General features: G+C 52.3%; 1 protein-coding gene across 4 annotated transcripts in view; it reads right to left on the bottom strand.

Moving 5' to 3' along the window:
- The window catches only part of EPHB2 (EPH receptor B2), a 216,242-nt gene that overhangs the window by 26,399 nt on the left and 166,132 nt on the right, over window positions 1–23,711 (bottom strand). For all 4 annotated transcript variants that reach the window (XR_005719120.1, XR_005719121.1, XM_040229551.1 and 1 more), the window contains exons 6-7: window positions 11,064–11,188; window positions 1,117–1,279 (exon numbers count right to left, since the gene is read on the bottom strand). Coding sequence is in view for 2 of the 4 variants with exons in the window: in XM_040229551.1 (XP_040085485.1) it covers window positions 1,117–1,279; window positions 11,064–11,188 (288 nt within the window). In the remaining 2 variants the exon portion in view is untranslated. The remainder of the gene's footprint in view (window positions 1–1,116; window positions 1,280–11,063; window positions 11,189–23,711) is intronic.

The raw sequence follows: 23,711 nt of genomic DNA, 5'->3' as shown, positions 1-23,711 counted from the left end.
AGGTGAAAAACTCTGGCCATGAGGAAGGGGGATTTTACAGAGGAGCTGAGTACTAGAGGTGATGGTGGAGCTATAAGGGAGGATTTTTGTGATAAGACAAGAATTCAGGGGTTCAGGAGCCCCCTGAGATGTTTAACTCTGCACAGGCCGAGGCCTGTGTCCAGGGGTTGAAGCAGATGCTAAGAAGGGATGCTGCAGTGTGGTCATAAATATTCTGCTCTGGAGTTTGGCTGGTTGGGGAAAAGACCCCCAGACTCACAGCAGTGACAACTATGACCTTAACTCTATTTTGGTGAGCACTAACCATGTGAGACCTAATGCCAACCCTGTGCTGGGGCCTGTACTTTTACCCTCTTCCTGACACTAGTTTCATGATGATGCTGATAATGAGTTAGCTGTTATCATCCCTATCTATAAATGGGAAAATTGAGGCTCAGAGAGGTAAGATGAGTTACTCAGGACCACACCTAGAGCTCAATCCGCACTGTAATTTCCATCTGTCAGGCATTAGAGCCTGCATTCTTTAACTATGCGGCTTCTCAAAGATTACTGGAGCAGGAAGGTGCTTAGAGACCACGTGGTCCCAGACTCGGAGACACAGAGCACATGGGCTGCAACTTCCCATTCTCTTTCCCAGGGAAAGACATTACTAATCCATCCCAGCACTTCGCCCTGTTGAGTTCAGAGGTCGCTTCAGAATGCGTCTCAATCTGACTGCATGTCATTGGAGTGACGTATGGATAAGATATGTTTGCTCCCTCAGATGGAATGTAACACTTTGATTTTTATAGATGAGAAGAAACTGGAGCAGGGAATGGAAGTGGCTTGCTCAGAGTAGCTTTGCAAGTTGAGGCTGGGCTCCCAAGGGTCCTGGGAAAGGACATGATGGTAACAGAGGAGTCCATATCCTTTCTGGGCCAAAGAAACAGTGCCTGCATATGTGGCTGTGCAGTCAGTATAGTGCACGAGCGTTCTCACCCAGGATGGAGGGAGAATGACATCTGGAAGGGGGGAGGGAGCCCTTGCTAATTTGCACAAAGGCACTTTTTAGACGCAGCGGCCCTTGTTCTGTCTGTAGAGTCAAGGCCCTCCTTCTGCGCGCTGGCCCCCGCTCACCTTCGGTCATGGTCTGGAAATACATCTTGCCGCTGTAGCGCCCGTAGCCTGCCACGGTGCGTGCCCGCACCTGGAAGACATAGATGGCGCCGGCTTTGAGGCCCTGCACAGTGACCGTGTTGGTGGGGCTTTTTATGGCTGTGGCGTTGTACTCACTCAGCTCCTGCCGAGGAACAGAGAAAACAGTTAGTGAGGCTGTGCCCAGAGTCCACCACCTCCTCCTGCCACTTGGGGGCAGGTCTGGCTACTGGACAAATTCTGTGGTTCCAAAGTCTTCGCTCCTTCCCTGTAACAGAATGACATACCCACATCTTCAGCATATGATTTGCAACACTTCCCACAAAAGAAGGCAGAAGGTATTTCTTTGCCTCACAGATGGTGAGTTTGCTCCTGTGACTTGGTTTGGCTGCTGGAATATGCTAGAGGATGTAATGCAAGTAGGGGCTTTACAGGCACTTGTTGATTTGACTCGGTCTCCTGGGCTTTGCCATCTGTCATGGTGAGGCTTAACTTGGGTAACCGCTGGTTCCAGAAGGGGAAACATGTGAAGAAACCCTTGACCTAACTCCTAGGCTGAAACAGCACCACCTCAGTTGACCCAAAGACAAAAACCTATGAGTAGGAAAAACAGCCACTTCTCATAAGCTGCTGGATTGTTGGAACTGTTTATTCTGCAGCATTATCTCAAAATAGCTGACTAATACACACAGACTGAGTGGCCACTGTGTGCAGACCCTGAAGACGAGGCTGTGAGTTCTTAGAGACAGTAGAGAGAGGGTCCACCTTATCCACTTCTGCATCCCCCTCTTTGCCCCATGCCTCAATGGATTAAGTGGAAGGACCCCCATTTAGCCTCAGCATGTTTGAGTAAGGCAAGAATTAAGACCCAGAAAGGGGAAATGATCCTCAAGGTCACATATATCAGTTGGTGGCTGCCTTAGGAGTTAAAACCAGGTTCCTGCATGGAACCACCTCACATATGCATGCCTTTGGATACCCAGGACCTGATGTTCCCTCCCTTGAGAGATGCAGAATGCCAATTCTGACCTGAGCACTGCCCAGGGTGACCCGAGGAGTCTGGGACTAGACAGAGATCTGGCTGGGGCATCGAGAATGGAGGAGTGCTTGAGCTGAGGCAGATGCTTACCAGCCTCCATGGTGCTTGTTCAGGTGTCTGTCAGCTACTCAGAAAACCCTCCCCACATACCCTCTTTGCACTAGACCCTGAGTTGGGCACCAGGGGCCCCCAGTGGGTAAAGCACAAGCCCTGGCCTCCTTGGGGAGCTCAGTTTAGTAAAGCAAATGGTGTGGAGGTCTTAACACTTGGAGGATCATGAGCCTCTTTGAGAAACTAATGAAAAGCTATGAACCTTTATGTAGAAAAATGTGTGCCTGAGTGTACACGTCAGTCGTGTATATGTCTGGGTACACAGAGCCCTTGAAAACTCTCATGCAACAAATTCAGTGTGGACAATGTTAGTATAGATAATAATTGTAACTACTATCCTATTATGTAATTATACAATGACACTGTAATTACAGTGTTATTATCATACAGAGGTTAAAACAAAAAGCTGGAGCCAGACTTTCTGGGTTCAAATCCTGACTCTATGACTTCTGTCATCTTGGGCAAGATTCTTAACTTCTCCCTGCCTCCTTATGGGGAGGATGATAATAATAGCTACCTCAAAGGATTGCTTAGAGAAAGAAATGAATTGATATGTATGAAATGCTTACACGGGTTGGGTAAGCACAGTGAGCCCAAGGGCATGTGACCTGGCCTGGGTCAGGGATAGCAGATGAAGCCATGGGAAGTGTCTTGATGAGTGGGGGGAACTGAAATGGCATCTTAATAAATAAAAGTCACCCAGGCAAAGAAGGGGGAGGGTGGTCCTGGAAAGGAGCAGTAGGTACAAAGGCAAGGAGGTACGAAAAAGCTTGGGATGTGGGGGCAGCAGCAGGTAGGAAGTCTCTTTAGCCTTGCCAGATTGTCTGCCCCCTCCTCCAAAAAGCCTCCTTGATTTTCCAGCCAGATGTGTCTCTCCTCCTCTGAGCCCTGGAACACTTGCTATTGGTACCATGGCAGGGGGGGTTTTCTGCCATGTTCCGTTGCCCTGGGCCCAGGCTTATACCTCTCCCTTGACAGTAAGCTCCAGAGGGAATGGGCTGTATTTTGTTCCCCTGGACCAGGCACAGGGGCCTGCGCAGAGTCCTTCCCCAATTCTAGATTTTCTGTGGCTCGGCTTTTGCTGGTCTCTCCTGCCACATCCCCAGGGTCCTTCAGGCTCCAGACATATGGAGCTGCTTCCCCTTTCCCTGCTGGGGTTGCCATATTTAGAAAAACAAAACAAAATAGAATGCTCAGCTAAATCTGGATTTCAGCTAAACAATGACTAATTGTTAGTAAAGCATGTCCTGTGCAGTCTTTGAGGTATTATACTAAAATGTTAAAAGAAAATTCAAATGTAACCTGGTGTCCTGTAATTTATTTGCCAGTCTGACCTTCCCTGGACACTCTGAGCCTTTGCAAGTGCTGTTGCCCATCTGAACTACGCTTTCCTCATTTGTCCGGCAGTTCTTTTACTTATCATTCAAGACTCAACACAGTTACTACCTTGGCTGGGGAAAGTGGAAGTGAAAGTTGCTCAGTTGTGTCTGACTCTTTGCGACCCCCATGGACTGTGTCCACGGAATTCTCCAGGCCAGAATACTGGAGTGGGTAGCCTTTCCCTCCTCCAGGGGATCGTCCCAACCCAGGGATCGAACCCAGGTTTCCCGCATTGTGGGCAGATTCTTTACCAGCTGAGCCATAAGGAAAGCCCGAGAATACTGGAGTGGGCAGCCTATTTCTTCTCCAGGGGATCTTTCCGATGCAGGAATTGAACCGGGGTCTCCTGCATTGCAGGTGGATTCTTTACCAACTGAGCTATCAGGGAAGCCTGGGAGCCCTCCCAAATGTCCCAGTCAGAGACTGCAGGTCCTTTGTCTCCTCTCCTACCCATCGTTCTGATATAAACGTGTCTTCTCCACAGCCTGTGGGATCTCTGGGGCAGAAAGCATGTCTGGCTTATCTCTGGGACCCTCAGGCTGGGCACACAGTACCTGCTCACTAACTACTGACATAATGAATGAATGAATGAATATTAATTAAACTGTTAAGACTATTCATTTGTGAAATCTAGGGAGCAGTACCAGATTTGGCCAGTAGGTGCCGCTGTCCAACACGGGATGGGCTCAGGCTCGGAAAAGGGGCTTGGATTCTGCATACTAGGTGGGTCCCCCACTTAAGAGAGGCTAGAAGTTTTTGATTATATGAGGTAGATGGGAGGAAACTGCTAGAGGCATACCTGCCTTGGGAAGCTGAGGCACTAACCTGAGTGGATCCCTTCTCTAAAACCAGACACAGGGCTGAGCAGGCGATTGGTATGTTTGTTAGCTGCTCATTTGTGTCCAACTCTTTGTGACTCCATGGACTGTAGCCCATCTCTGTCCCTAGAATTTCCTAGGCAAGAATACTGGAGTGGGTTGCCATTTCCCCCTCCACAGGATCTTCCCGATCTAGGGATCCATCCCGGGTCTCCTGCATTGCAGACAGATTCTTTACTGTCTGAGCCATGCAGGGGACTGGAGGTCATTTCAGATGCCAGTTCTTCCACTTCCATTATAATCTTGGGGAAAGCCCTTCACTTCTCTGAGCCCCTGTTTTCTATTCCAGAAAATGGAGCAATAAACACCAATTTTTCAGGGTTGTTGTGAAGATAAAATTTGATCAGGCAGTGCTTGGCACACTGGAGATACTGTCTAGAGCCATCAATTTCCTTCCCCCTCCCCACTCTCTCTTTGAAGTTCTATTATCTGAATAAAGATTAAGCAACGATGGGAAGAAATTTAGTATGAAATTCACTAGCGCTTAGTTTAAGGCCTTACACAGTGCACCAGTGAGGCACAGGTACATTTATTAAGCCCTCTTAGTCTCAGTGTTCTCATCTCTAAAGTGGAATCACAACACTATATACTATACTGAGTGGCTGTGGAAGTTTAATAGGAAAAACTGGGCAAAGCTTTTTGGCATAGACAAGCCTATGGTCTTTCCGGTAGTCATGTATGGATGCAAGAGTTAGATCATAAAGAATGCACAGTGCTGAAGAATTGATGCTTTCTAACTGTGGTGCTGGAGAAGACCCTTGAGAGTCACTTGGACAGAAAGGAGATCAAAACAGTCAGTCTTAAAGGAAATCAACCCCGAATACTCATTGGAAGGACTGATGCTGAAGCTGAAGTTCCAATACTTTGCCCACCTGATGCAAAGAACCGACTCATTGGAAAAGACCCTGATTGCTGGGAAAGATTGAGGGCAGGAGGAGAAGAGGCTGACAGAGGATAAGACGGTTGGATGACATCATTGATTCAGCGGACATGAACTTGGGACAGAGAAGCCTGGCATGCTGTAGTCCATGGGGTCGGAAAGAGTTGGCCACAGCTTGGCAACTTAACAACCACCACTAACACACAAAAGAGTAAACGGAGGCTACCGCCATCATGGTTATCATCAACACGTGATAGAATAAGCCTTCACCAATGTTCATTAAATGAATGAATGCATGCAAAAGCGAGTGAGTGAACAAGCATCTCCATGTCGCTACTGCTCCAGGTACACTCGGCAACAACCTGAGTACAGCCTGGCCTTTCATAGTTCACCCCCTCCTCCCCCCACCTTTGCTCCCTCTCTTTGGAATATCCTTCCCTTCCACTTCTGCCAAGTAGAAGTTTCTGTTGAATAAACACATAAATTGATGTGGCCTACGCGGGCCCATCCGCCTCACAAATGACTCGTCTTGAGCTCTTGCGGGGAGCCCAGGAGAGTGTGAACCTGTGTGCTTTGGGGCAGCTGCCAAAGGAGGCCACCTCCCCTGGGACGCCGGAGCCAATGGCAGCGGCCCGCCCCGGCCTGGCTAACGCCATTCGTCAGCGGCATCCAGAAGCCTTCCTGCCAAGCGGTTGTCAGCTCCGGGCTCCGTGCAGGCTGGGAAATCCCCGTGGAGCTGGGGAAAGGCCAAGCCAGAGCCCGCTCCAAAAGAGCCCTTTCTGAAGAAGGCCGGGAGGAGGGGGAGGGCTGGGGGTGGGGCCCACGGGACGGCAGGGCTCGGTTCGGACTCCCCTACCTGGGAGGATCTGGAGCCCTCGTTAAAGAAATCGATGGCAGGCACCAGGAGGACTCTGAAGAGCTGGTGAGAGCCGGCTTACCTAGAAATAAATCCCCCCCACTCCCGCCAGCAGCCTGGCGCGCCTCCCAAGTGGGGCTGATTCGGGAAGGCAGAGGTGGTGCGGGGATGTCACAGCCCTACCTGAGGGCCCAGGGGCAGAAACCACTCTGGATTCTCCTCCTACCCCTCTGCTGGTGTCTCCTCTGAGACGTTCATCTACAACTTTTTTTTCTCTCCTTAAATCCTGCCATTCTCCTGGATCCTAACCTTTTACTTCTGTGTGTCCTCTGCACACTTGCCTGCACACTTGTCTGTTCTTGACTACACCTCCCTACCCCTGGCAAAGAATTCTCCTGCCAACGCAGGAGACACAAGAGATGCAGGTTCAACCCCTGGGTTGGGAAGATCCCTGGAGGAGGAAATGGTAACCTGCTCCAGTATTCTTGCCTGGAGAATCCCATGGACAGAGGAGCCTGGCGGGCTACAGTCCATGGGGTCGTAGAGGGTCAGACACGACTGAGCGACTAAGCACGCATAAGCACTGAGCCTATACCTGCAAATCACAAGACCTGCATCTGTCCCGAGGAAAAGGCTCCACCGTCCACCAGGAGTCCTCCTTCACGCTTCCCTGGTCCCCTGAGGTCTGAAATACTGGTCGAATCGCTCAGCTCCTCACATCTCTGCTGCCAGCCCTCCAACTCCACACCATGCTCATCTCCCACTTGGTACCCCATGAGAGCCCTGTGCTGGGTCTACCTGTGTCCCTGGGACCCCCTTGCAGTCTATTCTCCATGTGGCAAGTTATAGGAATCTTTAAAGCAATATGAATCAGATCACATCATTCCAAAATCTCCTGATGGCTTCCTATCAGACTATCAAATTGAATCCAGACCGTAAAGGCCTGGAAGACCCACCACAACCCGACCCACCTCCCTCCCCAAGCTCCTCCCCTAGTGCTCTCTCCCTCGTTGCCAGGCTCTTCCACTTTTCTTTGTTCGCTGAGTGCAGCTAGCACATTCCTGCCCTGGGGCCTTTGCACAGGCTGTTCTTGCTGCCCAGAAAAACCCCACCCTCATCACTTGTCTGTCTGAACTCCTAGCATCTTTCAAGGTTCTGCTCAACTGTCACTTAAATGAAGACTTCCTCTCATCCATGCCAGAATTATGAGTATTTCCTTGGTGTCCCCCCGAAAACTTTGCTGGCTTTTCTATGGCTTGTATCACATCTTGTCTAATAGCTGTGTCTGAACCTGTCTTTTCCCCTGGGCTATGAAGTCTTCCATCCCAGTCACATCCACAACTCAGTTAGAACTGGACATGGAACAACAGACTGGTTCCAAGTAGGAAAAGGAGTACGTCAAGGCTGTATATTGTCACCCTGCTTATTTAACTTCTATGCAGAGTACATAATGAGAAACGCTGGGCTGGATGAAGCACAAGCTGGAATCAAGATTGCCAGGAGAAATATCAATAACCTCAGATATGCAGATGACACCACCCTTATGGCAGAAAGTGAAGAAGAACTAAAGAGCCTCTTGATGAAAGTGAAAGAGGAGAGTGAAAAAGTTGGCTTAAAGCTCAACATTCAGAAAACTAAGATCATGGCATCTGGTCCCATCACTTCATGGGAAATAGATGGGGAAACAGTGGAAACAGTGGCTGACTTTATTTTTTGGGGCTCCAAAATCACTGTAGATGGTGACTGTAGCCATGAAATTAAAAGACACTTGGAAGGAAAGTTATGACCAACCTAGATAGCATATTAAAAAGCAGAGACATTATTTTGCCAACAAAGGTCCATCTAGTCAAAGCTATGGTTTTTCCAGTAGTCATGTATGGATGTGAGAGTTGGACTATAAAGAAAGCTGAGCACCAAAGAATTGATGCTTTTGAACTGTGGTGTTGGAGAAGACTCTTGAGAGTCCTTTGGACTGCAAGGAGATCCAACCAGTCTGTTCTAAAGGAGATCAGTCCTGGGTGTTCATTGGAAGGACTGATGCTGAAGCAGAAACTCCAATACTTTGTCCACCTGATACGAAGAACTGACTCACTGGAAAAGACCCTGATGCTGGGAAAGATTGAGGGCAGGAGGAGAAGGGGATGACAGAGGATGAGATGGTTGGATGGCATCACTGACTCAATGGGCATGAGTTTGGGTAAGCTCCAGGAGTTGGTGATGGACAGGGAGGCCTGGCGTGCTGTGGTCCATGGGGGCGCAAAGAGTCGGACACGACTGAGCCACTGAACTGAACTGAACTGTGAAGTCCTCAGGTCTCCAGGCAAGCTTGGTTACTCTGAGTGAACCCAGCATCCAGGTCAGGGCCCAGTCCAAAGCTGATGACAGTGAATGCTGAGTGAACCAACGTCTGTCTCCCCATTGGCAGAGCCAAGCTGCCTCTTTCTGCACCCAGGCCCTGGGAGGAGGGGCTGACAACTGTACCTCAGGTCTGCCCCACTCTCATCACTTGTGCCTAGAATTCTCCATCAGAGTCTGGTCCTATCCACCTCTTAACAGTCATCCTAGGGCATCTCTGGGAGAAAACTGGGAGGCAGGAGGGCCAGGTGAAGAGTAAGAGCAGAGCGTCAAATCCTTGCTCCGCCACTTAGCAGCTGAGTGCTCTTGGACATGTCACACAGCTTCTCCTTGCCTCAGTTTTCCCTCCTGTCTAATGGGATGAATCACACTGCTGCAAGGAGGAATGGGGTCACCAGATGGTATGCTCAGCACATAGTGAGCGCGCAGGGAGGGTGAGCAGGGGATAGCTGAGGCGGCTGCAGGGCCTGCTGGTCCTGCCACCCCTGGCAGGGACCTGGGGATGCCTGGGCAGCAGCAGGAAGTAGGGCAGAGCTGCCTTGGGTTCATACCTCTGTCAGCTTCCCCAGCCCCTCCCATCTCGGTAGGAAATGGGTCGTAGGCAGGACCTGCGCTGGGATTTCTCATTTCCGCTCCCGTCTTTGGGGACAAACACTTTCAGTTTCATTTAATCATAAAGCTTCTTAATTAGTTTTTTTTTTTTTTTTTTAAATTCTGGGCTGCTAAGCTATCCCTGCCAGAGGGGGTGTGAAGGCTGGCTTCTGCAAAGCCAGGGGCTTCCTGGGCCTGAGAGCAGTTGATCCAGCCACCCTGGGAGCTGGGTGCCCAGCTCCTTCAAGCCTCTCCATGGTCCCGCGAGGGAGACGCTGATTGCCTCCCAACATCTGGGCTCGGGCCATCCAACAACACCTGGAGTGCCTACTGTGTGCCAGGCGGGGGACATGGCAGAGACAAGGCAAGGACTCCACGCTCCACCAAGACTGCAGGAAGGGATTCACTCACTTGTTCATTTGCCCAACATTTATCATGTGTCTCCTTGGAGGCAGCCCCTGGACCCTGGGAGAACGTGCTGAATGGGACAGTTGTGGTCCCTGGTCTCTTGGAATGCAGTGCTGAGAGGAGGGGATGAGCAAGGAAACAAGACAGCTGGGTGAGTTGGACAGATGTTTGCTGAACCTCCGAGACACACCAGAGTTCAGCTGAGCCAGGAGTTAACAGAGTGGAAGGGCTGGGCAGGGCCTCAGAAGGCGGGGCTCCTGCTCGGGTGGCTGGAACTGCCTCCATCTCTCTTCCTCTCAGTCAGGGAAAGCCTTTCCATCCTTTTCTGTTTCCCAGTGGGCTTACTTGTAACTAATGTACTTCCTACAGTCATTTACACCTTAGTCTGAATGAGAGCCCAGTGACCCCTTTCTCAGGGTGGTCTCTGTGGTTCCCTGGGACGGCCTCAGGGAGCAGGTAAGAAAGCCATCAGTCAAGAGTTCCCTGGGCCTCTGATGCTCGGCTGCTCTCTCCTCTGCTGCCTCTGTACTGGGCAGCCTCCACATTCAGATGTGCTGAGCTCACCTGGTCTTACGTCACACAGCCCTTGCTCACCGAGGGGCAGGCAGGGCAGGAAAGGGAGGAAGGGAAAGCATACTCAGTACTCATCTCTGCTGAGGGCCAGACCATGCTGGGCACCACACCTGCCTTTTCTCCACCTGCACAGCGACCCCCACCCCCCACCCAAGAAAGGTGGTCTCATTTGTATTTGACACGAGAGGGAACTGAGGCTCAGAGAAAGATGCCTGCTCAAGGTCACACACAGCTGGTTAGGGATGGAGCTGGGGTTTGAACCTACAGTTCCTCATTCCTTGTCCAGAGCTCTTTCTTCGACACCAGTGGCTTCCAACCCTGGGTCCCTGAGGGAGTCATGGGGGTCTGATTTAAAAGCTCAAAGAGAGATCCCTGTCCCCATTCAAATGGCACTCAGGCAAATGCAAACAGGTGTTTTAGCTGGAATCAGAGCCACGTGGGGAGGAGGCTCCGTTCTCTCCCCCTGTATGGAAGCTCTCTTGAGCAGTTTCAAACCTCTGCTTCAGAAAGGATACACAATGAATTGGAACTTCAGAAATGCGGCTTTTGGGAAAACCAGTTTTCAGAACATTAGGCCCTTCAGGGTCCAGATGAAAGGGGTCTCAGTGGGGAAAGGGTCGTGGCCACTGCATTTTACTGATTGTGCCCGGATGCCCAAGACCAGGAAAGCAAGACGCGGAGAAGCCAAGGTGCCCGCCTGAGGCCTCACAGCTGGGGAGGAGTGGAGCTGAGGCCAGGGCTCTCTCTGCTGCACCGGCCTGCCTCGTCTGGCCGGATGGTAGAGCCCAGAGGCCAGCCTGGGGGAGGGGGCCCCTGCGTGAGGTGGGGGGCGGGGGAAGCACCCAGGAACACAGGTACCTTCTCATAGTACTGCAGCTCATAATCCAGGATGACGCCATTGGGCTGGTCGGGCTGGGACCACGAGAGGGTGATGCTGTCCACGGTGCGGCTCACCTGGTGCATGATGGACACGGCCGAAGGAGCTGAAAGAGAGGTCAGAGGTCAGGGGTTGGGGCAGGCCTGAGAAGGTGCAGCTTCTGCCCCAGCCTCAAAGGTGCCCAGACAATAGGCAGCTGTGGGACCAGAGAGGGGAAGGCATCCGGCCTAAGTCACACAGCCACCCTGCAGGAGATGAGCACAGGGCCACAGGTGCTGCTCCCACAGGGCACCTCTAGGCTACAGACGCCGGCAACTCCAGCCACACCTGCCGATGCTCAGCCACGTCAGGTCAAGACAGGCGCTGGGCCCCTTCTCTGATCTGGCTCTGAGCGGGTTGGACTAAATGTCATTCATTCTCTCTGGAAGCCTACAGTCTGTGGAGTCCCTAGACGTGGCGATGGGGCTCCGGAACAGGGAAGCAGAGAAGGAGGGAGATTCACTCATTCCTTCAACAAATTTGTACCGAGTGCCTCCTACGTGGCGGGATATAGCAAGGAATAAAACTGACCGCCAAAAATAAATATATGAAAATAAACTCATTCACGTCAATGTATGGCAAAAACCACCACAGTACTGTACAGTAATTAGCCTCTAATTAAAATAAATAAATTAATTTTAAAAATAAAAGAAAAAGTTAAAACAAACCAATCAATCAATTCATAGCTACTCTGGAAAAGTTTGGTGGTTCCTTAAAAAGTTAAACATAGAATTACCCTATGATCCAGCTATTCCACTCTTAATCACATATCCCAAAGAACTGAAAGCAGCTATTCAAGCAAATATTTGTATATGAATGTTTACAGCAGTACTATTCACAACAGCCAAGAGGTGTGCTGTGCTCAGTTATCAACAGCTGAATGTCTATCAACAGATGGATGAATAAACAAATTGTGGCATTCACATATAACAGAATACTACTCAGGCATAAAAGGGAATGACGCACTGTCATATGCTATGATGAAGATAAACCTCAAAGCTGTGCTAAGGGCGAGTGCCAATTGTATGGAATAGATAAGGTGACAGAGGCAGTAAGTAGACTGTGGTTGCCAAGGGTTGGTGAGGGGGCATGAGGAGTGCTGGGTACGGGGTCTTCTTCTGCGGTGATGAGAATGTTTTGGCAGTAGGTAGAAGGCAATGGCACCCCACTCCAGTCCTCTTGCCTGGAGGATCCCATGGATGGAGGAGCCTGGTGGGCTGCAGTCCATGGGTCACAAAGAGTCGGACACGACTGAGTGACTTCACTTTCACTTTTCACTTTCATGCACTGGAGAAGGAAACGGCAACCCACTTAGTGTTCTTGCCTGGAGAATCCCAGGGACGGGGGAGCCTGGTGGGCTGCCATCTGTGGGGTCGCACAGAGTCAGACACGACTGAAGTGTCTTAGCAGCAGCAGCAGCAGAGGTGCTAAGCGCCCACATGTGACTGTACTACAATGTCTCTGGACCATGCATGTTAACATGTTAATTGCAAGTTACAGGAACCTCACCCATCCCTCCCGGCAGCGCTGCTTGTGCCCTCATGGAGGGAACTTAGATCAAGGAGACAAAAAGTCACAGGAGGTTGTGTTTGGCGCTAGAAGGACCCTCAGAAATAATTTAGTCCCATTCCCTCATTTTACCGCCATGGAAACTGAGGTCTGGAGAGGGTTGTAAGCTGCCCCGGGGTCACAGTGAAGTCAAGCTCGCCGCCCTTTCCTTGATTCCTTCTTTCACAGAGCATGCCCCCCCACCCCCGCCGTGCTTGTTGCCTTCTTCTTAAACGGGATGGACCTGCAAGAAGCGCCCACGTCGTGTTGGCCGTGGCCCCGGACCCTTCATGCGCCTGTGTCCTGAGCTGACTGTTGGCGAGGGGGCTGTATTAGCCCCACCAACAGGTGCAGCTCCCGAAGCTCAGAGCTGCACAAGGCTTCCTGAGGTCACACAGCCCGTCCGTGGGGGAGCTGGGGTCCTGGCCTGGTTCTTCCCTATGGCGTGGCTGGAGCGGGGAGCCCCCTCGGCTCTCTGGGCCTGAGGTTTTCATGGTTCCGGGAGAGGCTGAGGACTTGCCAGGGGTGGGGGGAGCACCTCCTGCAGTCTCTCCTGGCTCCTGGGTGGGTCCACGACAAGCAGATGCCCTGTCTCCACCATCTTGGCAATTCCTACAGGAGGCTGAGGCTGACTCTTCTCCCACCCAAATCCTGCTTTGCAGGGGCTCTGGCCACACCTACAGGAGCGTAGACCAGGGAGGGGGAGGGGCTCCTGGAGGATGAGCATCACCTGGTCCCTGCTCTGTCTCCGCCCCTTCGTCCCCCGGGTGGAGGGAACAGTCTCTTGGTCAGAAGATTCAGGGCCTGCTCTCTGGCCTGCTGCTGACTGACTGCCCTATGAGCTGCAGGCTATTAACATCCCCAGTTTATAGATGGAGAAATAGGCTTGGAGCTATTCAGTGATCTGCTCACGCGTGGCTCATGCAGCCAGGGAGTGGAGGGCTGACTCTTGAAACTGGTGGCTCAGACTCCTCACCAGCATAGCTCCGGTTACTGTGAGATCAGCCTGGTTCCAACCAGGCTGGGGCAACCTTGGGCAGGCGGCCCCCCTCTCTGGATCTGGTTCCTTCTCTGCACCGTGGGCATAGCTGGAAGATCCCTGAGAGCTTGCTCTCAAATGCCCCCTGCCTGTCCTTCCTGGTTGACCCTGGTCCTGGAGTTGCATCAGCCCAGGAGGGGCCAGCGTGGGCCCGAGCAGGTCCAGGCTTCCCTCCAGCACCTCAAGGAGCTGTGAAAAACAGGCCTGAGACATCCTAGAAGGGGTGGCACCGCCCACAGGACTTAGACCCTGATCCAGGTGCCCCTGTAGTCCTCTGTTCTTTCTGCATCTGCCCTACCCCCAAGGGAGGGCCATCTGTCCCTCAACTCAGCTTCTTGTCCCACCAGGGGGCAGCAGGCCTCTTGGGAAGATTAGAGACCTGGCTCCCTGCAAGGAGATCCAACCTGTCTATCCTAAAGGAAATCAGTCTTGACTATTCATTGGAAGGACTGATGCTGAAGCTGAAACTCCAATACTTTGGCCACCTGATGCAAAGAGCTGACTCATTTGAAAAGACCCTGATGCTGGGAAAGATTGAAGGCAGGAGGAGAAGGGGATGACAGAGGATGAGATGGTTGGATGGCATCACAACACGATGGACATGAGTTTGAGCAAGCTCCAGGAGTTGGTATTGGACAGAGAGGCCTGGTGTGCTGCAGTCCATGGGGTCACAAAGAGTTGGACATGACTGAGCGACTGAACTGAACTCCCTACAGTTTCCTCCTTAGTCAAACAAAGAGACTCTGTCTTCCTTGTTACTGCCTCACTAACCAGTGTTTATTAAGCACCTGCTAAGCTGGGCACTGTGTTAAGCCCTTGACATTCACGAACCCATTTAATCCTCACAGCTACCTGTGAAGCAGATCTCCTTCAGCCCATTTAGCAGATGGGAAAACTGAGAATCACAGTAAAGTGACTTGCCTGAAGCTACATAGATAGTAAGCAGCCAGACAAAGCAAAATATAGTCATGCTCCATGAAGTCACTTGAAGGGTTTTCAGGGCTATGTGCATGTGTATAACCATAACAAGGATAAGGCTGCTGACCTAACTCTTTCTGAGCGCTCATTCTGTGCCACGCCCTATTCCAGGCACTCAACACCTATTAACACAGGCCTGGAAAGTCCCATGGATGGAGGAGCCTGGTGGGCTGCAGTCCATGGGGTTGCAGAGTCAGACATGACTGAGCGACTTCACTTTCACTTTTCACTTTCATGTATTGGAGAAGGAAATGGCAACCCACTCCAGTGTTCTTGCCTGGAGAATCCCAGGGATGGTGGGGCCTGGTGGGCTGCCGTCTACGGGGTCGCACAGAGTCAGACACAACTGAAGCGACTTAGCAGCAGCAGCAGAGTCTTCCCTGCTGGCCCAGTGGTCAGGACTCTGTGCTCCCAAGGGGCATGGATTCGATTCCTGGTTGGGGAACTAAGATCCCACATGACAAAGCAAACAACTCCCCCTCCTCCAAAGAACCAGACACAAGCATAACACAGAATTATCACAACTGCCCTATGAACTGGGGGCTATTAACATCCCTAGTTTACAGATGGAGAAACTGAGGCTTGGAGCTTTTTGGTGACCTGCTGAAGGCTTATGCAGCCAGGCAGTGGAGGAGTAGCCCTTAAACTAGCCTTCAGGCTCTTCACCAGCGTGCCTCTGGTTACCATGAGATCAGCCTGATTCCAAGTAAATGCCCATCAGAAATTAACAAGGCAATTGATAGACCCCTGGGGACGGGGGTGTGGTCAGAGCTCTCAGTGTCTGGGTTTCCTCATCTGCAAAGTGAGCCTAATGGTTGCATGTTTGGGGGCTGTTATGAGGAGGAATGAGTGAAACACTTCAGGTGCTTAGTGTGGTCCCCGGCACATGGTCAGCGCTGTGAGTGTTTGGGGGGTGTCACTGGCCACTGGCCACTGAGCAGCTGACCTGCGTTTTGTTTGAGCCTCTCAATAACAGTGTGGGATGAGGGTTAATAGCTGCAATTTGCAGAAGAGGAAACTGAGGCAGGAGACGTGGGTTCGATCCCTGGGTTGGGAAGATTCCCTGGAGAAGGAAATGGAAACCCACTCCAGAATTCTTGCCTGGAGAATCCCATGGACAGAGGATCCTGGCAGGCTACAATCCATGGGGTTGCAAAGAGTCACACACGACAGTGTGTGTGCACACACGCACACACACACAGGCTCAGAGAGGCATGATGACTTCAAGGTCACACAGCTAGTGAGGAGCTGAGCTGTGCCTGGAGACTTGTGCCCAAGACTGCCCTCTCATTTGCCCAGGCCAGAGTCTTCTTGGGCCTGCAGGCTCAGAGAGTCCGGACGCAGTGGGACAAATAGTTTTAGGACAGGCGGAGGGACGGGGCTGCTGAGGCAGGTGGGGGCCAGATCTCCAGACTCAGGAGCGACTTTATCCCGAAGGCACTGGGAAACCACAGGAGGACGGCAGCAGGGATGGCAACACACACAAAAAGGCAGGCCCCCAGCTAACACCTGACACCTGCCAGGCACTTCAGCAAGTGCTTTACATCAATGAACTCGTTCAACACTCACAGCAACCTGAAGAGGCTGGTATTATTGCTATCCCCATTTCACAGATGAGGAAGCGGAGGCACTGAGGTATGAGGTACACTGGCCCAAAGTTACCAAGCCGTGGAGCTGGGATGTGAACCCAGGCCCACACGTGTCCAACATCTCCTGTCCTTTCCTCTGGCTGCGGCCGAGGCAGGCTGACCACAGTGGTCTGGAGGCCAGGGGGTCTCAGCGGGCCTCTGAGGACAGCATGGCCCACTGCCCACCCGGCCGCCCTGGCTCTGGGCGCTCAGCTGTTGGTGGAGGCAGGTCGCCCACGGCCAGGGCGGTCTGGGTTTGGTGGGCTTAGCTGGTAGTCTTGGGTTACAGGCAGCGAACCCGGGCTCTGATCCCATAAGCCCAGTCACCCTGGGTGTGGCAGGGAGGAGGCATTCGCCGGGAAGACGATCAAGGCGGGCCAGCGAGGGCTGGCCTTTCTCCTGGAATCCGGGGGGATTAACGGCGGAGAAAAGGGAACAGCTGGACGATTCCTCGTCCCTCCTGGCTGCCCGCCGCCCACCCTGAGGTGTCAGGTTGCCCTGTGAGTCGCTCTTTAGGGAATTCTGGTATTTTCAATTACCAGCCGGGCGCACCGGCAGGGGGATGGGGTCAGGGGCGCCCTGTGACCCCTGCAAGAAGATGGAGCCCCACGGAGCAAGCACAAAAAGAGGCTTGTGGGGGTCGAGAGGGGACGGGGGAGGCCAGCCAGGCAGGGCCTTGCTCAGTGTGAGCAGGTGGTCAGGGGCCCCGCTGCCCCCAGCGAGCCCTGGGGGAAACTTCCAGTCTCTTCTTCAGCTGAAACCTGGAGAAGGAGCCTTTCCTTCTGCGAGCCTCTTTCTCCCCCAGGGCATGAAGGAATAGGAGGGGGTTTCTGGGGTCTTCTGGGACTAGCGTCCTTTGACAGGCAGGAGGTCAGGAGGCCTGTGGGTCTGGCTACTGCAAGAGAGTGTGGGCTTGGGTCTCATTCAGTGCTGAGCTCTAAGGAAGGAGGCCCCCACTCGGCCTTTGCCCTTTCACCAGAAGACCCCATGAGCTTAGGGGGGCGGGGGAAGATTTGCTGGCGCTGGGGGAGTCAGAGACACCACCGCAAACCCCAGACTCTCAGATCCCACTGCCTCCCTGACATCCTCACACGCCGTCCGTGGATTCCGCTGGGAATAAAACCCACGGGCTCCCAAGCGCCACCCACACTGGCTGCCTCTCTGTCCCTGATCACACTGAGGTCATTCTTGCCTCGGGGCCTTGGCCTCACAGTGTTTCTGCCCGGAAACCTCCTCCCCCAGCTCTTCCATGACCAGCGCCTCCTCATCATTCAGGTCTCAGCTAAACCATCACCTTCTCAGAGCGGCCCTGCCTGACCATCAGCCCGGCCTCAGTCACCGACCAGGCCACACGCTCTTTTCTTTATAGCGTGAACACCGTCCTGTCTGCAGACGGGGGCCTTGTGGCTCTTATTCAGTCTATCCCTAGTGCGTGGAACAGTATGTAGCTCAGAGCAGGCACTCGGGCGATACTTGGTGGAAGAAAGGAAGAGGAGAGGAGGAAGGATGGGAGGCTGGCTCTCATTTTTTAGCCCTTCAGCAACCTGGGTGAGTCCACTGACCTTGGGGTACATGGCCTCAGGCAGCATCCAGGAGAAGGCAACATGGCTCGTGTGAGGCTCAGTTGGGTCCGATTCTTTGCGACCCTATGGACTGTATCCTGCCGGCTCCTCTGTCCGTAGGATTCTCCAGGCAAGAATACTGGAGCGGGTTGCATGCCCTCCTCCAGCGGATCTTCCCGACCCAGGGATCGAATCTGCATCTCCTAGTCTCCTGCATCGGCAGGTGGGTTCTTTACGACTAGCGCCGCCCAGGAAGCCCTTTCCACACAATAGCTATTGTGTTTTGGAACCAGTAATCTGAGGAACATATTTTGGAGGGGGAGAAAAGTTGGCCCAGGAGATACTATTATTCTTTTTCTTAAACCTGAGAAAAACCTCCTGTCTGGGGTGGCAGCTGGCAGTTCATCTGCTCACTCACTCTTCCCTTGACTCGCTGTCGATTTACCTGTATCCACCTGGGGCCACATGATCAGACAGAGTCCATTTTACAGATGAGGAAAGAGAGACTCAGATCATTGTCTCCTGCCCAGTGTGCCTCAGCTCCCAAGCAGTGGGGCTGGGATCAGGACCCAGGTCTGCCTGACTCAGAAACCCAGGTTGTCTTTTTCTCCTGGTTGTCTGGCCCTCTCCACAAGTGTGATCTGAGCAGGCTGAGGTCCAGCCCTGGGCTTCGTGTTGTGGAAACATCCAACGGTCCACCCCTCAGTGGGCTGCTCAAGCACCCTGATCTCATCTGAGGCCACTCAGTGGGAACCGGTCTCATCCCAGCATCTGGACTAGCAAGGTGGGAAGAGCTCGGACCTCGAATCAGGGGACCTAACTCAGCCTTCTGTGGGGACAGTGGCAAGGATGCTGGCAAGGCTAAATGAAGACCTGTACCTAAAGTGTTTAGCACAGGACATGGCCCAGAGTAAAGGATCAGGGGACATCAGCCAGGTGTCACTGTCTGGGCCGCTCAGACTCTCAAACAGCACTGTGAGTAGCTGAGTGCTTAGCAAAGGATCATGAATGGTAGTGGCGATGGTGGAAGACAGGAGAAGGAGGGACATCCAGGGTTCAGGTCCCATCTCTTAAGCTCAGGTGACACTATTACTTTAGGCCAGCTACCCCTTTTTCTGAGCCCCGGTATCTCACCTGTAAAATGGGTTGTGGCAGACAGTATCCACTGCCTACCAAATATCCATTCTTCCTTTCTCAAATTAACAGAATCCTGGTTCTTTGCTGGGCACATTTTTCCTTAATAAAAGATTACACTTTCTCAAGCTTTTCGGCAGCTAGAAGTGGCCATGTAACAATGTGCTTGCCAATGAGCGATAAGCTAAAGTGTGGGACTTCTAGGGAGTCTCTTTAAAATGAAGGGGCCCTACCCTTGTCACTTTTCTTCCTCCACCTTGCTGCCTGGCATATGGATGTGATAGCTGGAGCTCTTGCAACCATTTTGGGCTATGACGAGAAACTGTGTGCTGAGGAGTCTGAATCTCTAATGATTCCATCCAGTTGCCGTAACTCCTATTTTCTGACATCCTTTACACATTAGAAAAATAAATCTCCATTTAGTCTAAGTTACTATGTAGACTGGTTTTATTAATTGCCTCACTGTATCTACAAACTTTGTCCTAGAATTTGCATAATCCCCCTCTGGCTATGGCTTTGGGCTTGGCTGTGTGACTTGCTCTGGCCAGTGGAATTTAAGTAAATATGAAATAAGCAGAGGCTTGAAAAAGTCCTCCCATGTATCTGACGGCCGTGAAAACAGACCCAGGCTGACCTGTTAGAGGCTGAGACACGTGGAGCAGACTTGTTGCCCCAGCGGTCCCCACCAGGGCCATTCTTGACTAGCTCACAGCGCTCCACCCCAAACATGCAATAGAGCCCTGACAAAATCCAAAGAGCTGCTGAGAGACCCAGAGTAGCTGGAGCACAAACATATGAAAGCTCCCCGCCGAGACCCATCCAGCCAGGAGACTCACGAGCTAGATAAGTGCTTCTTGCTTTTACGGTTGATTGTTAAACAGCCTTACTGTGGCAGCGTCTATCTGTTCTTTTTCTCGCTCTCATGGGCAGCCAAACCAATCTTAGCTGAGAGTCTAGGCGGGCAAGGCCTCCCCCTGCCGAACGCTTGGGAGGATGAAAGAGGTTGATGCGCGCAGAGGGCTTGGCCTGGGGAGGGAAGTGCCCTCTCCCTCTCTCTTCCTTTCCCCAGGCATGGGCCTCGCTGGGGGTTCTCTTGTCCTGTCTCTTTCTGATCCTCTCCACCCCTAGAGAGAGAAGTAGGTGAGCACTTGCTCATGCCAGTTCTGGAGACCAGCCACTCTGTGCCCGCTCTGCAGGAGGGCGAAAGGATCACAGGCAAACACGGCTGGTAGAAAGGGCTTCGGAAAGTTGAAAGTTTTTCCATGAGAAAGCCGCGTGGAGTGATGTCACGGACAGAGGCTGTGACACCTGGCCAGGGGGTGGGAAACCAGCTCTGCCAAGGACCTGCAGACCTGTATGGTCTTGGGTAGGCACTTAGGAAGCTCCCAGGGCCTCAGTTTTCCTCCCTATAAAAGGAGGTGTTTGCACTGGATAGATACTGATGTGTTTTTAAATTTGATCTCCGTTACCTCCTGGGCGTGATAGGCAGGATCACAGCTCCCAAAGATGTCTGCGACCTAATCCCAGAATCCCTGAATCTGTTATCTTACACGGCAAAAGACACTTTGCAGATGTGATTAAGGTTATAGCCCTTGAGATGGGAGATTATCCTGGATCATCCAGGTAGACCCAGTCTAATCACTTGAGTCCTTAAAAGAGGAGGGAATCTTTCCCAGATGAGAGTCAGGCCAGAGAGTGAGAGTTTGAGGAAGACTTGAGCCTTGTTGCTGCTTCTGAGATGAGGTGGGGGGTGGGGTGGGGGGTGGGGTGGGGTGGGGTCTCTGCAAGGACCAAAGTGAGTCCCCTGGGAGCTAGGGAATCTCCTAGATGACAGTCAGCAAGGTAACAGAGATGTCTCTGCTACAAACACAGGGAGCTGAATTCTGCTAACACCCGAATGAGTGAAGCCACCAGCAAGCAACACAGCCCTGCGAACGCTTGAGTTTAGCCTGATGAGATTCAGGCTAGACTTCTGACCCATGGAACAGTAAGATAAGAACTACGTCTCTTTCTCTGTTGCTAAGTTTGTGGCATCTTGTTGCAGCAGCAACAGGAACCTAACACACCTTCTGATTTCGTTTGAAGCCGAGCTACCACGTACTGTGCCCAGGGCTTCGACCACATTATGACTAACCTGGCGACCATCTTGGAAAGCCGGGATGATGAAAACATGCCCATTTGGAAGGGGAAGATTCTGAGGCTCGAGGAAGTAAGGGTCCTTAGACAGCCTGATCCCATAGCTTGGAAAGGGGGCGTGCTAGGTGAGGAGGGAGTTTGTCAAGCCCAGCACTGATGCCTTCCGCCCCCCCGCCCCCCGCCATGACTCCCTAGGACGTGACAGAGGAGGAATCTTCCTAATGGGTCATCAGTACGGGTGGCCCCAGAGGCTGCACTGGCTCGGCCAAGCTGCAGTGTGGCAGGTCCAGGCACACGGCTTGTCCCACCTCTGCAGAAGGTTTGGCTCCAGTTTCCACACTGAGCCTTGAGTATGCAGCGATGTCATTATTCAGGTTCTGCCAGTGACTTGAGTGGAGGGCAAGTCAATTTAACTCTTACCTTTCCTTATCTGTAAGATAAAAGAATAACAGGATCCACTGAGGTTGGGGAGACTCATCATCCAGGGCTTATAATAAACACTTGCCAGGTGTGACCCATTATTATGATTAGAGTGAATATAGGATGATTTGTGTGTGCGTGTTTTGGCCATGGGATCTCAGTTCCTTGACCAGGGATCGAACTCACGTCTCCTGCATTGAAAGTGTGGCGTCCCAACCACCAGGCCACCAGGGAAGTCCCGATCCCTGCTTTTGGAGTGCTGATCCTCCCAGGCAGCCTCTGAGGCACCTTGAGAGCCTGAGCTCACAGCACCCCACAGGAGAGGGTGGTGATGCCCAGGAGGAAGATGTGATCGGATGCCAGCTAAGTGACTTGTCTGGGCTGGTGAGCAGCTAGGCTCGATTCACAACCAGGTTTGTTTGCCTGATTCCAAAGCCCAGACCCTTCTCTTCACTGCTGGGACCAGGCAGAGATGCAGCCTGTCAGGGCTTGCTTGGGGTGACAGTGAGTCCGCTGCAGCCCTGCAGGGCTGCCCAGAGTACTGAGGCAGGCTAGAGGACCAGCCCCATGTGGCTGAGATGCTGCATGCACCGAGGTCTGTATGGCTGTCTCCGCCCTGTCATCTGGATCTCGGCTCACATGCCACCTCCTGGGAGAGGCTCTCTTCCGATCCTCTGACGCCCTTGCCAAGGCTCCCCCTCCCGCTCCCCCTCTGTCCCTGTGTTGTCTTGTATTTTTGTGTTGAGAACCATGGACTCTGCACAGCCAGATTGAGCCCCGCGTCCTCCTCTGTCCCAGCTGAGTTGAGCCCAGGCACGTGCCTCACCCAGTGCCGTTTCCTAAACCTTCAATATGCAGCCAAGCCTAGTCTCCTACCTCTGGGCCCCCCACTCCCCACCAAGAGGACTTGTGAACACAGGCAGAAAGGTGTTCTGGAATGGCCGAGTGTGGTTCGAAGTCAGTGTGATGGCTTTATGAAGTCAGAAGACAGCTCTGGCCCCCGTGAATGCCAAGGGAGTGCAAGCCAGGCCCAATCACTTGCCCCAAAGAAATACTTTTTCCTTTTAAGGCCATGAACTAGCTATTTATATATTGAATTTTAGGGTCTGATTAAAACCGAGCACTGAATGCATTTGTCTGGAAATCCAGTCTCCGGCCCTATTTTCCAGCATCATTGGAATTCTCCATGCCTCTCCTCACTCCACGCTTTTCTGGACCTCTTGGCGCTGCTCACCAAGCACACACTGTGGGGTGCCCCCATCCAGGCACCAGGAAAACCACGGTGAGGGAAGGAGACCCACAGTGTACTGCTGAGTACTGATGGTGAGGAGACAGACAGGAGTGAAGTGATCACAGCCACGAAGCTAAAATCCCAGCCGCAGGAAGCTGAGGGGTACGGTGCTCAGCATTGACCGAGTCAGGACGGTCAATGAAGATGAGCTAAGGTCAAAGGGCAAAGCATTCCAAGCAGTGGGAACAGCATGTGCAAAGAGCCTGTGGCAGAGGAGCTTAGTCTCTCAGAGGAAGACAAAGGAGAATTCTTCTCCAGTTTGCCTCCTGTACTTTTTTCTCCTGGGATACCTTCTTCCCTGCCTGAGTCCTTCTCTGTCTTTTAGAAGCCTCTCCATTCTTCAAAGAAAGTAAAAGTGTTAGCAGCTCAGTCATGTCTGACTCTTTGTGACCCCATGGACTGCAGCCCAGCAGACTCCTCTGTCCATGGGATTCTCCAGGCAAGAACACTGGAGTGGGTTCCTACTCCAGGTGATCTTCCCAACCCAGGGATTGAACCTGGGTCTCCTGTATTGCAGGCAGCTTCTTTACCTGTCTGAGCCACCAGGGAAGACCTCTCATTCTTCAAGCATAATAAGTTCAAACGCCTCCTGTTTCAGGAAGCCTTTCATGGCAGGCCTTTCTCCCATTCCCTAGGAGGGAAGGATTTCTCCCTCACCCTCCAGATCCCTCCTTGCGTCCTCACACATGCCATATTGTACATAAGCTTGTCCAGGTCTCATCTTCCCAACCACGGCAGAAATCTCCAATGGCAGGAGCCATGTCTTCCCCAGTGTAGACTTGGAGCCACACAGTTCTGGGTTCAAACCCTAGCTGAGGCCACTTAGTAGCGGGACTTCACATAAATGGCCCCAC

The sequence above is a fragment of the Oryx dammah genome, unplaced genomic scaffold (genome assembly GCF_014754425.2).
Source record: "Oryx dammah isolate SB20612 unplaced genomic scaffold, SCBI_Odam_1.1 HiC_scaffold_27, whole genome shotgun sequence".
Classification (NCBI taxonomy): Eukaryota; Metazoa; Chordata; class Mammalia; order Artiodactyla; family Bovidae; genus Oryx; species Oryx dammah.
Note: the sequence above shows the minus strand (reverse complement) of the source record. Positions and strands in the feature narration are given on the sequence as shown.